Here is a 12057-nt window from a genome sequence, read left to right on the forward strand (position 1 = left end):
TGCACAGATATGAAGCATTCATCTACATGCGTGCAAAAGCATAACCTATCTGTGGACCCGTATTCCTGATCAGCCAAGTTGAGTTCGCAAGCTGAATATGGAACTCAAAAAAACTGAAAGTGGGAACTTGGTCAAGGCAATAAAATTACTGCTTTGTAGTCTTAAACTTGGATATTTAACTGCATTAGGTGCTCACACTGAACATTACCTGTATACTTTCTGCAGCTAGCAAGGGGGGAAGGTGATGAGCTCACGTGTGTTACCTGGAATCGTGCAAATGTTTTACATTTTTTGGCAGGATTTCCCTAGAGATAATGACGTTACAGCCAAGGTGTGAGGACGTAGAGACGGCCGAGGGGGTAGCTTTAACTGTCACAGGTGTGGCACAGGTACAGTAATTCACAAAACCTCATTTTGGGGATGCATGTGTCTAATTTGTTTCCTCATTGTTTTTCTGTCTTCCAAAAGTAACTCCTAACACTGGGGAAACTCTGTATTTTGCATCAATGCAGTGTTCTGTTCACCAGCATCCAAAAGGGATCAAAACAAGTTTCTGTACTTGATGTTTACTTGTGGTGTTTTTTGGTTTAATGTTTTCATTTCCTTGCCAAAATAAGAAATCTTTAATAAGGAATTGACTGTTTGGTTCTAATTGGAGATGTAAAATTGCTGGAAATTTTGAAGTGATTGGAAACTTTACCATTATTTTTTGAGGGGAAATGGATATTTTGGCGAAATATGCAAAGTAAACATTGTGTATACTATTTAAACTTTACTGTTTCAAAATACAGCATGAAACTATGTACAGCTCAATTAAATTTAATATAAAGCCAGTACCCAACAGTTATTACGGATTATCCCATGCTAGAAATCAAATCAACCTATGAACTGCTGCAGCCCAGATATCTGAACATACAGTATCTGAAATTTTACCACTAGAAAAATTAAGGAGTAGTGTTAAAAATAAGAACCATCAACAAAATAGTAAATTGTTTCTGACTTCAAATAATAAAAGTAATATTTCTGCAGTCAGCATTAGCTGGAATGAAACTCATTCTTTTCTGATCCCACCCTTTTCCTTAAATATCACAGTAGGAATCCCTCTTTTAATCTTCAGTTCTTTAGAAAACAATCTACAATTTCAGCCGATTGCTATAAAGGCACATATGGATTAGCCATGCTTTAACTGACTACTACTTAAACATTCAGTCCACAGCAGTCGCTGGGCACTGGCATTGAATATCCAGGCCAGCCACTGACATAACACCCATGTAATTTAGTTTTCAAGAGCTGTGCTCCCTTCATCAGATCAGTGAAGAAACATCTTAGATACTCTGGGATTCATATGGAGTGGAGTCTGTGTAGGCAGGAGAGTCTCCTGCCCACTTAAATCCTGCTCAGCAGGCTGTCCCTGAATATTCAGCGACATCTGCACAGTGCAATTGAATATACCCTCTGACTGCTGTGGCACTATGCAGTTGATGTTGGAGTGCTTCTGACTGGTGTCAGGGAGAAGGTAGCAGTTATGTGGGTACCAGGCATATGTGGTACAGATGACTTTTGTGCAGTCCTGTCTTTGCCTGTTTAGCTATGCAGGTGCTAGGTGAATATTATTATTATTAACATTTGTATAGCGCTATCAGACGCACACAGCGCTGAACACCTGACACAGAGAGACAGTCCCTGCTCGATAGAGCTTACAGTCTAAAAATATAGACAAGACAGTTAAGGGCGAGGAAAGTACTGGGTGAGAAGGAACAAGGATAGGGGAATTGAGTAGTGGTTAAGAGCCAAAAGCAGTGGTGAAAAGGTGGGTTTTCAGCATAGATTTGAAAACAGGTAGAGATGGAGCTAGGCGTACAGGCTCAGGAAGTCCATTCCAGGCATAAGGTGCCACGAAGGAAAAGGAACGAAGCCTGGAATTAGCAGTGGAGGAGAAGGGGGATGACGAGAGATTTGTCCAGTGAGCGGAGTTTACGAGGAGGAATGTAGGGAGAGAGGAGAGGTAATGGGGGGCTACAGAATGGATGCATTTAAAGGTCAGTAAGAGAAGTTTGAACTGTACGCGGAAGCAGACAGGGAGCCAGTGAAGTGACTTGAGTGGGCTAGTGTGGGTAAAACGATTTTGGCGGAAAATAAGTCGTGCTGCAGAATTTTGGACAGACTGGAGAGGAGAGAGATGGCTGAGCGGAAGACCAGTGAGATGCAAATTGCAATAATCCAAGCGAGAGGTGACACGGGTTTGGATAAGGGTTCTGGTAGCATATTCTGAGAGGAAGGGGCGAATTTTGCTAATGTTGTAGACAAAGAAGCGACAGGTTTTGGCCGTCTGCTGGATGTTAGCGGAAAAGGAGAGGGAGGAATCAAAGATGACTCCTAGGTTGCGAGCAGATGAGACAGGGAGGATGAGGGTGCCATCTGCTGAAATAGAGAATGGTGGGAGGGGCGAGGTGGGCTTGGGGGAGAAGACAATAAGCTCAGTTTTGGCCATGTTCAGTTTCAGGTGGCGGTGTGACATCCAGGCAGCTATGTCGGTCAAGCAGGCTGAAACTTTGGCCTGGGTTTCAGCAGTAATGTCAGGTGTGGAGAGGTAGAGCTGAGTGTCGTTGGCATAAAGATGGTACTGGAAACCGTGAGATGAGATCAGAGAGCCCAGGGAAGTAGTGTAAATGGAAAAAAGAAGGGGGCTGAGGACAGATCCCTGAGGAACTCCAACTGAGAGTGGGACAGGGGTGGAGGATGATCCACCAGAATATACTCTGAAGGTACGGTGGGAGAGATAAGAGGAGAACCAGGAAAGAACAGAACAGCCATGAAATCCAAACGAGGACAGTGTGGCAAGAAGAAGATTGACAATGTCAAAAGCAGCAGATAGATCGAGCAGGATAAGGATGGAGTAATGGCCTTTGGATTTGGCGAGGAATAGATCATTACAGACTTTAGTGAGCGCTGTTTGTTGAATGTAGAGGGCGAAAGCCGGATTGAAGCGGATCAAGGATGGCATGAGAAGAGAGAAAATCAAGGCAGCGGCTGTGAACGGCACGCTCAAGTAACTTGGAGAGGAAGGGTAAGAGGGAGATGGGACGGTAGTTGGAAGGACAGGAAGGGTCCAATGACTGTTTTTTTGAGGAGCGGTGTGACCACAGCATGTTTGAAGGCGTCAGGGACAGTTGCAGTGGAAAGAGAGGGGTTGAGGATGTGACAGAGGGGGTGATAGTGGGAGAAATGGAGTTAAGTAAATTGGTGGGAATGGGATCAGAGGGACAGGTAGTGCATTTCAAGGAGGAAAGAATGTGTGCGATTTCCTCTTCGGTGATATCAGGAAAGGAAGAGGAGGCATTGGTTGGGTGATTAAGGGAGTGGGTTAAGGGAAGAAGAGGAGGCGGCGGCTTGGCAGAGAATCCAAGGTTGATCTTCTGGACCTTGTCATGAAAGTAATCAGCCAGTGATTGAGGAGAGAGAGAGGGGGGTAGGAGCTGAGGGTACTTTGAGGAGGGAGTTCAAGGTAGCGAAGAGGCGACGAGGGTTAGAGCCAAGAGAATTAGTCAGTTGAGTGTACTAGTCTTGCTTGGCGAGAACTAGGGAGGACTGGAAGGAGGTCAGCATAAATTTGAAGTGAATGAAATCGGCATGGGTGCGAGATTTCAGCCAGAGGCGTTCAGCAGAGCGGGCACAGGACCGTAGGTATCAGATACTAGGGGTTAGCCACTGCACACATAACTGCTGGCTCCTCCTCAATGCCACCCATTGATTGCAGTGGTTATAGGGGGACACAGCAGCGCTATGCAACTTAAGTGCCACTGAATATCTGGGATGGCCTTCTGAATGGGATTGTCGCCTGCCTGCTTTAAACCCTGTAGAATATCAACCTCAATGTATTTGTGCTATTTCTTCACTAATCTGATGAAGGGAGTGTAGCTCTTGAAAACTGCTTAGACGGGTTAGTCCAATAAATAGGTCTTGCCTACAACTTACTTGTTACAGAATTTATAACCAACCTTCAAGCCCCCCACCCCCCACAAAGAGCTGCACAATAATTGCTCAGGACTGGAATTGTAATCATCTTGAATTTTCTGTTGTCTTGCATTCCCATATTATATAGCTATTAGCAATCAGTGTGAGAGAATAAAGAGAAGGTAGTGCTGACATTTTAAAACATCTTAAACACATTTTACAAATCACTTGAAAAGAAAATTTCAAAAGGAGCTTTTTTTATTTTTTATTATTTTCAAATTTTCCAAAATAACATTTTTTTTCTGTTTCTGGGGTAAAAATGAAATGTCTTCCTGAAATTTTTCCTTTTTTTTTTTTGCCTTCAATTCCCTAGTTCTAATTAGACGTTTTCAGAAAATGTGGAAATGATTGTGTTTCATTCCTCCAAATTTTTGACAGGTTGTAAAAGTTAATCCAAAGGCTCTAACTATAGTGCAGATGAAGAATCCTAAAATTATTTTATCTCTTCTGCGTATCTTTAGCCTTATTTGGATATTTCTTGTCATACCTTGCCTTGGATGTATTTGCAAGAGGTCAGAAACAATATAAAGCATAAAGGGGTCCTTTTTACTAAGCTGTGGTTAAAAAAAAAAAAGTGGCCTTAGTGTGCTTTTACGCAGGTCCTTCCTGTTCTCTAAGGCCATTTTCACTGTACCCAGATAGTGGCCGATTTATGGTCATGTGCTAAGTTTGCTATTAGTGCGTGGCCATTAAAATATTAGCACTTGAGCACAAACCAACACTTATTTTGTAGGTGGTAAGGGCTCATACAGTAATCAGCGTGTGGTAATATAGATGTGCTAACTGATTTAGCACAGAAATGCCTACTTTCTGCCCCGCCCAGATGCGCCCCCCCCCCCCCCCCTCAGAAAAATGTAAAATAATTTTTTTAGTGCTTGGTTTGCATGCACAGATTCAAAGGTTATTGCAGGATGCCTAAGGTCATCCCACAGTAAGGCATTTTAATGTGCGATAAGCGCACACTAGCCCTTCAGGCTTAGTAAAAGGACCTCAAAATCAAAATCATGTAACAAAGCATATGCTGAGCAAATAAGGACCATGCTCCAATTATTACAAATCATAATGAAGTTTATAAAATGATGGCATTGTGTTCTCAAAGCAAGCTGAATATAATTCTGAATCCAAATCATAAACATGATAAATTATGCTTCTTAACCTACCTTAACTATACAATTGCTTTGCAGATACTTGTAATCTTTATTTATTTAAAATATTTCCACACTATCCACAGTTATAGCCGATGTACATTCTCTGAGGACAAGCGGGACATTTTCTCATATATAGGTGGATGTCATCCAATGTAGCCCAGTGCAGATGCTTCCGATCATAGTTATCTCTTTTGGCAGCGTCCCACCGTGCATGTGTGGGTGCCTTCTCACCTGACATGCAAGCGCAGGACCAGCAGTCTTTCATTTTCCACTGAGCAAAGAGGTTGTATCTGTGATCTCTTAGCATGGCCAGCATTTTTTCTTTTTGTGGTGCCTTCCGTTACAGGTTTTTGCACTCCTTCCTTAATTTTCTTTACTTCAGTTTTGTGTGTTTCTGACCCCTTTTTTTGTTTTGTTTTGTTTGGCCCTAAGGCCTTCTTAGACCCAGTTTTTGGGTGTAGGTGGGCCATTTTTTCACTACATGGTGCATCAGAATTATTTTGGACACTGACCTCCATATCTGGTATATCCACTGTTTGGGACCAAACCATGAGGGTATTGTTTCTTAGATTTTTTTTTTTTTTTCCGACACCCGCATCAGTGACAGGTCTGATGGTTGTTGAGTCTATTCCAGACACAGAGACTATGGGCATCGACATCAGCTGCTGAGCCAGCGCCTCAAGACCAGTTAGTATCAGGCTCGACACCATAAGGGCATGCACTTTGGTATCTCATGTTTCCAAGAACTGGCACTGTGCATCGGCAGTGAAGCATTGGCATCGACCCTTGGTGCATCGTGCTAGGAGCTCTGGAGCATCAGCATTTCTGGTTCCCAAAAGCCGTCGGCACCGGGAGGATTGTTAGTTCTTCCTTGGTGATGATGCTGAGCTGCCCAGTGTCCTCTGGCCATGACCTTGCCCCTTCTTCTGCACCAGCAAATCTGCAGACTTCCTCTGTGCCAACTCCCTTGTCTTTACTCATACCTGCCCTTCATTAAGAGATCTGGGCCATGCTCAAAGAGCAGCTTGGGGGCTTCTACAGCTGCAGAGTGCTTTGGCATCAAGGGTGCTTGCGCCAGCCACAGCATAGTCCTGGTGCCCAAGAATGCTCAGTGAAGGAAGAACTACTGGTTGTTGGTCTTGCATCAAGTGCTAGGGTCAGCGTGCAGCCCTCGACCATTGAGGAGAAATTTCTCTGGGATCTGAATGCAGACCTATACCTTGATGTTCTTCAACACATAGCCCTCAGTCTGGCAAGCAAGTGCAGACTTGTACTTCCCATGAGTCAGTGGTTCCCCTCCAGTCAGGTTTTCAGGATATCCACAATGAATGTTCATGAGATATTTGCATACACTGCCTCCACTGCATGCGGTTCTCTCTCATGAATATTCATTGTGAATATCTCGAAATCCTGACTGGCTGGGATGCCTCCAGGACCAAGTTTAGGGACCACTGCCATAAGGGGTACTTCGCACAGTCTGCTTCAAGCCTTTCCTGAAAGTCTGAGGGGGATCCACTGTACTTCTCGGTAGAGGAGTCCTTTGAGATACCATCTGTCCCCTCCCTGCAACAAGAAAGATGTACATTTCCTTAGACTGTGAATCCTCCAGGAACAGGGAAATACCCAGTGTACCTGAATGTAACTCACCTTGAGCTACTACTGGAAGAGGTGTGAGCAAAGTCTAAATAAATAAATAAAGTTTCCTCCTGAGGGCTTATCTTTTACGAGCTTTCTACAAGAACTGGTGAAGTCCATATTTTTCAGATTGAAGACTTAGGGTCAGCTGAGCGCTGTGTTGCTCACTGTTATGGCCTATTACCTAGGCCAGGGGTAGGCAACTTCGGTCCTCGAGAGCCGCAGGTCAGGTTTTCAGGATATCCACAATGATAGATTTGCATACCATGGAGGCAGTGCTTGCAAATCTATCTCCTGCATATTCATTGTGGATATCCTGAAAACCTGACCTGCCTGCGGCTCTCGAGGACCGGAGTTGCCTACCCCTGACCTAGGCACTCTGTCCAAGGGGCACCTCATAGGACAGACACTTTGTGTAAAAGCCAGAAAGGTCTAGTTACCACACCTCTCTTTGGTGGTTGAGTCTGCTCTTGAGGGAGCACGGAGATCAATGTCCCATTCATCTGCTTCTTTGGGCAAGGTGGCCTGACCCCTACACTTCCCTGTGAGGTATCTTTATCAGGCCTGGCTGTTTGTCAACCACATTCGAACCTATCAGTTCTACACTACTATCAAGGAGCAAACTGCGCTCGTATTTATTGACTATTTCCCCATGGATAAGACTATTGGGTTCCTAGGCTTGTAAAAAAATATCTGAGCAGAAGCGCCTTTGATGTTTTCATATTACATCCAGTCTCTCCATTTGATAGAAGAAATGAGCACATTTTCCGGACTGCATGTCTCAGATCTTGATGTTCTGTGCTGAGGAAATAGTCTTTTGGTGGCCAAGGTGAAACAGGTTTCTGACCACATTCAGAATCGCACCATACAGCTCCCCTTTTCTGCCATCTCCAATTGTGTCCTCCTCTTCGGGGAAGTCTTTGGGTGGGCCTAGAAGCTGTAGTTAGTGTTGGGTGTACATTTACTCCTTCCCATACTCCTCAGCAGAGCTAGTTCCACTGCTCCCTCCTGCATTGGCAGCATACCCAGGAGTCCCAGTCCACTCCCCACTTGTAGTAGGTAGCGCACTTTTGACTTCCTCCTGGGGAGCTTAGCCACCTTCGAAGAAGCACTCGGAAGTTCTGCCAGAAAAAGAAGGAAGCTAAATTTTTTCAAAGGATGGGTGGACTAATTCTTCAGATAGAGCAGCTCAGCTATGCCCTGAATTAGCAAAGGAGACCATTAGCTTGCCCACCAAGATCTTCATACCTCAGCTCTCCATACAAAGGAGTATTAGCAGAGCAGCTCTCTGCCCTTCTCCAGACTAATGTGGAAGGCACATTCCACCAGGGAAAGAAAGGACAGAATTCTATACCAGCTTCTTCTTTGTGACATGGAACAAAGAGGGAGAGGGCTTTCCTCCCATCTTGGTCCTTGGAGCCATGAGCAAATATCGAGTCAAGGGGAACTCCAGGATGATTTTTCTCTGTACGCACTTCTAATGATTCAGGTGACCTGATTTGGCTATGCTGTCTGGCTTTTAAAGACGCATGCACTCACATTCAGATTCTTCCAAGCCATAGGAAGTATCTCAGATGTTGGGTGGGGCAACATCACTGTCAGTACCGTGTTCAGCTGTTTAGCTTCGTGCCGACTCCCAGAATGTTCATGAAGTGTCTAGTAGTTGTGACTTTGTTCTGCAGACTGGGAGTCCATATGTTGAGAAGAAGAGAATCCCTCAGAAACCTCTCAGACTCAAGGTCTTAGGTTGACAACTGGTATATTGTGCCATTGATTAGTCTCTATCATAGGGATTCATATACACTTCTTCTCGTGGCTTCTTCAGGGACTTACGTTGCAGATATTGGTTCAATTTTTTTCAGATTGCAATCCACAAAAGAAAATGGCGCCATGTGGATTGCAATCTGAAAAAAATTGAACCAATATCTGCAACATAAGTCCCTGAAGAAGCCACGAGAAGGTGAAACGGTGGCGCCGTTGGACTTAAGCTAAGTGTTGCCTTACTTTGATTGGCGCTTTCTGTATAGATTGTATATCTTAGATTCAAGTCGTTAAATACTATTTATGAGTCACAGCATTGAGCACTTTATAGAATTGATATAAAATAAAAAAAAGAAGTGTATATGAATCCCTATGATAGAGACTAATCAATGGCACAATATACCCGTTGTCTGAGTCCGAGAGGTTTCTGAGTGATTCTCTTTTTCTCAAAAAATCATACAATAGTGGATTTTTTCTAGTGTCATTGTTTGTCTTGTATAGATTTACCGTATCCAGACACTAGATTTGCTGCAGCATTTTGTTTGGAGTCCATATGTTGCTTTACTTGGGTGAATGGTAAGTCAAGAACACGTTGTGGAAATGTTTCACCTGTCCACGCACAGAATTGTTTGAATGCTGGAACTCCTGCTGTTTCTCCTCAACTACCCCGAGTCCCACTGGTGCATTGCAGCCATGCTGGATATAGTGCAAGCTCAGGCCATCCTCCCTTGAGCTAGGATGAATGCCTTCATCACCATTGTCAGTTTAAGTCTGCTGCAGCTAGCAGATTGCAGCTAGGCAGATATTCAAGTTGCTAGGCTGCAAGACCTCCATGTTGCACATTATGTACCTACTCTTCAGAAGCACCCAATGGACCCATAGCAAGTTAAGGAAAGCCTAGCAGAAATCATCCAGATCTCCATAGAGCTGTCTTAGTCATTGCTCTAGTGCACATTCCGAATCACTGATCCTGGAATTTCCATTTCCAATCCAAATCTCCACTCTCTGGGCTTGGACTCATGTAGACTGATTTCACATGTAGGGGGATGTAGTCCGCCCTGGAGGCAGAGTTCCAATTCAACCTCTTGGACCTCTGGCCATTTTGAAATGCACTGATTTCATTTTTAGAGATCATTTGTCCAACCAAGTTATGGTCACTTTAACAGACCAGATAGCTATGCACCCTGTGAACAAGCAGAAACTTGTGGGATCCTACCCCTTGTGGCAGAAAATGGTTGGAATGTGAACTGGGGCCACCGACCACAAATTGTTGTTTGGACCACATACCTGGCAGTGTAGAAAAACAAAATTACTAATCAGGGGATAACTCTTTTAATTCCAGAGTCACTTTTAATATCGACTACACAAAGACTCCAGTATTTTTTCTTTATCACAAAAACATTTTATTGTATTGCAATGCCCGCTAACCTCACTAGCACTGCTGCCTACTATTAAAACCTCACACATTCACTCCTCCGCTCACCTTGCACACCTGTATTTAATTTAAATACAAAACAGTTGATTTTACATTTTAAACTGCATACTTGTACTGTTTCGTATTGTGCATATGTTTTGCCATGCTTATACATTATATCGTACTCAAATAATCAAAACTCAGTCCTACCATCAAAATGGTCCTTTTCCTACAAACGCCACGCCTTCCGCATGGACGCAGTGAAAATGTTTCCACATAAACGCTGGATGACTGTTCTTCATGGACAAACTCTGTATGTCCGTTAAACCTCCGTTGGCTGTTCAAGTACGCCACCTCCAGTCATTAGTATGCATCACAATACAGGTGCTGTGTGCTCGGTGACTAACTCAACAGTCCACAATATCTGTTTCATGTTATGCCGGCTCCTCAATGCAGGACCGCATTTCACAAATCTTCCTCAGGAGGAACCACCATCAAATCTATAACAGTTTAAATATTACCATTACTATCATCAATGCTTCTCTTACAATCTTATAACGCTATAACATTCCAACTAACACTTACTTGTTCTACACCTCCAGTGGCTGCATGCCGGATTGAAACTCCCTTAGGGCTGAGCCACAGACGCTGCCCAGGAAATCACGGCACGTAGCACATCTATTGTGCTTTTAAAAGGGAAACACTGGAACACCTCCCTACATCCTTAAAGGGGAAATGCCTTACACGCATTCAACCTCCAAATTGAGCCCATTCGGGGCTACCGTCCCCCATGAAAAAGTATACCGTTGTTCAATCACCAGCAACCTGGCACTAACATCACCACCCCTGTTAGATAAAGGAAAATGAGTTATGACAGCGAGAAAAACAGCCTGGTGAACAAACTGAGCAGGGTGATACAACCCATTGAGTTGTCTCTCAATATGAGCGTCACTCTTCAGCTCTTCTGATATTAAAGTGCCACATTTTTGCCCACATTTTGGTCACATAAAAGGTTGGTGTTAGCTTTTCTCCTGCATTGGGAATGAAACTTCCGTATACATTTTTTCCAATCCCTTTTGTAGGGAGGACCTTGTTCAAACTTGGACAAGGCTAGGGGGGTCAATGATTCTCATCGCTCTGTTCAAGCCGAGGCAAATCTAGTACACTTTGGAGTTTTCCTCCAAAGTGCTGTGAAGATTAGCCTGTTTTCCAACTTGATCTCTCAGAATAAGGGGTCTTTTCTGTATCCCACCTTCCACTCCTGGCAGACCCTTACGGCCTGGATAATGGGAGCATACTTTTTGTCTCCTTGCAGCTGCTTGAGGGTGTCTCCAAGGTCTTGCTGGTAGACCCAGACCGTTTCTCAGAAGACTATTCGTGAGGAGCTAGCTAAACTAAAAATAGACAAAGCGATGGGGCCTGATGGGATACATCTGAGAGTACTTAAGGAACTCTGAGAGGTTCTGGTGACTCTCTTAGGAATGGAGTGGATTTTGAGGAAATTAAAGATTTAGTGCCATGTTTTGATAGATTTCCCTCTTGGCAGCATCAACCAAACACATTAGCTCTCCCAATATTTCCCTTTTTCTTAATTGAAAAAAAGACAACACTCTCAACTCAACAGCTTTCATCTGCATGTGGCTCCAGCTAGCACTTTGCTCCTGTCTCCCCCCCCCCCCCCCCCCCCCCCCGTGGTACCACGAAGTCGGCAGCGATTCACCAAGGCCGACTCCGTGGCCATCCTCCTGCCAAGTGTCACGCTCTCTGATGCTCCAGCCAGCATACTCTTGTGCCTACCCCCCCCCCCCCCGTGTCACTCACACTTTCCTGCAGCCAGCCGGCAGCTATTTACCAAGCTCCATGGCCTTCCTCTTGCTAAGTTCCGCCCTCTCTCCTGCAATTTCCTGTTTGACGCTAAGCAGGAAGTTGCAGTAGAGCGGGCGGGACTTGACAGGAGGAAGGCTATGTAGATGGCCTGTGTGAATTGCTGGTGCTGCCGGCTGACTGCAGGAAAAGTGTAAGTGACTCTACTTGAGGGGCACCCACGGGGAGGAGAGGAAATTTTACCGCAGGAACAAAGCTTTT

General features: G+C 44.4%; 1 protein-coding gene across 2 annotated transcripts in view; it reads left to right on the forward strand.

Annotated features, from left to right (window-relative positions):
- Positions 1-12057, forward strand: part of FLOT2 (flotillin 2) — a 98821-nt gene that overhangs the window by 51198 nt on the left and 35566 nt on the right. The window contains exon 3 of one of the 2 annotated variants that reach the window (XM_030222286.1): positions 299-389. The exons of the other annotated variant lie outside the window; for it this stretch is intronic. Within the exon in view, the coding sequence (XP_030078146.1) occupies positions 299-389 (91 nt within the window). The remainder of the gene's footprint in view (positions 1-298; positions 390-12057) is intronic. 2 annotated transcript variants of the gene reach the window in all.

Source organism: Microcaecilia unicolor, chromosome 13 (assembly GCF_901765095.1).
Source record: "Microcaecilia unicolor chromosome 13, aMicUni1.1, whole genome shotgun sequence".
NCBI classification, from domain to species: Eukaryota; Metazoa; Chordata; class Amphibia; order Gymnophiona; family Siphonopidae; genus Microcaecilia; species Microcaecilia unicolor.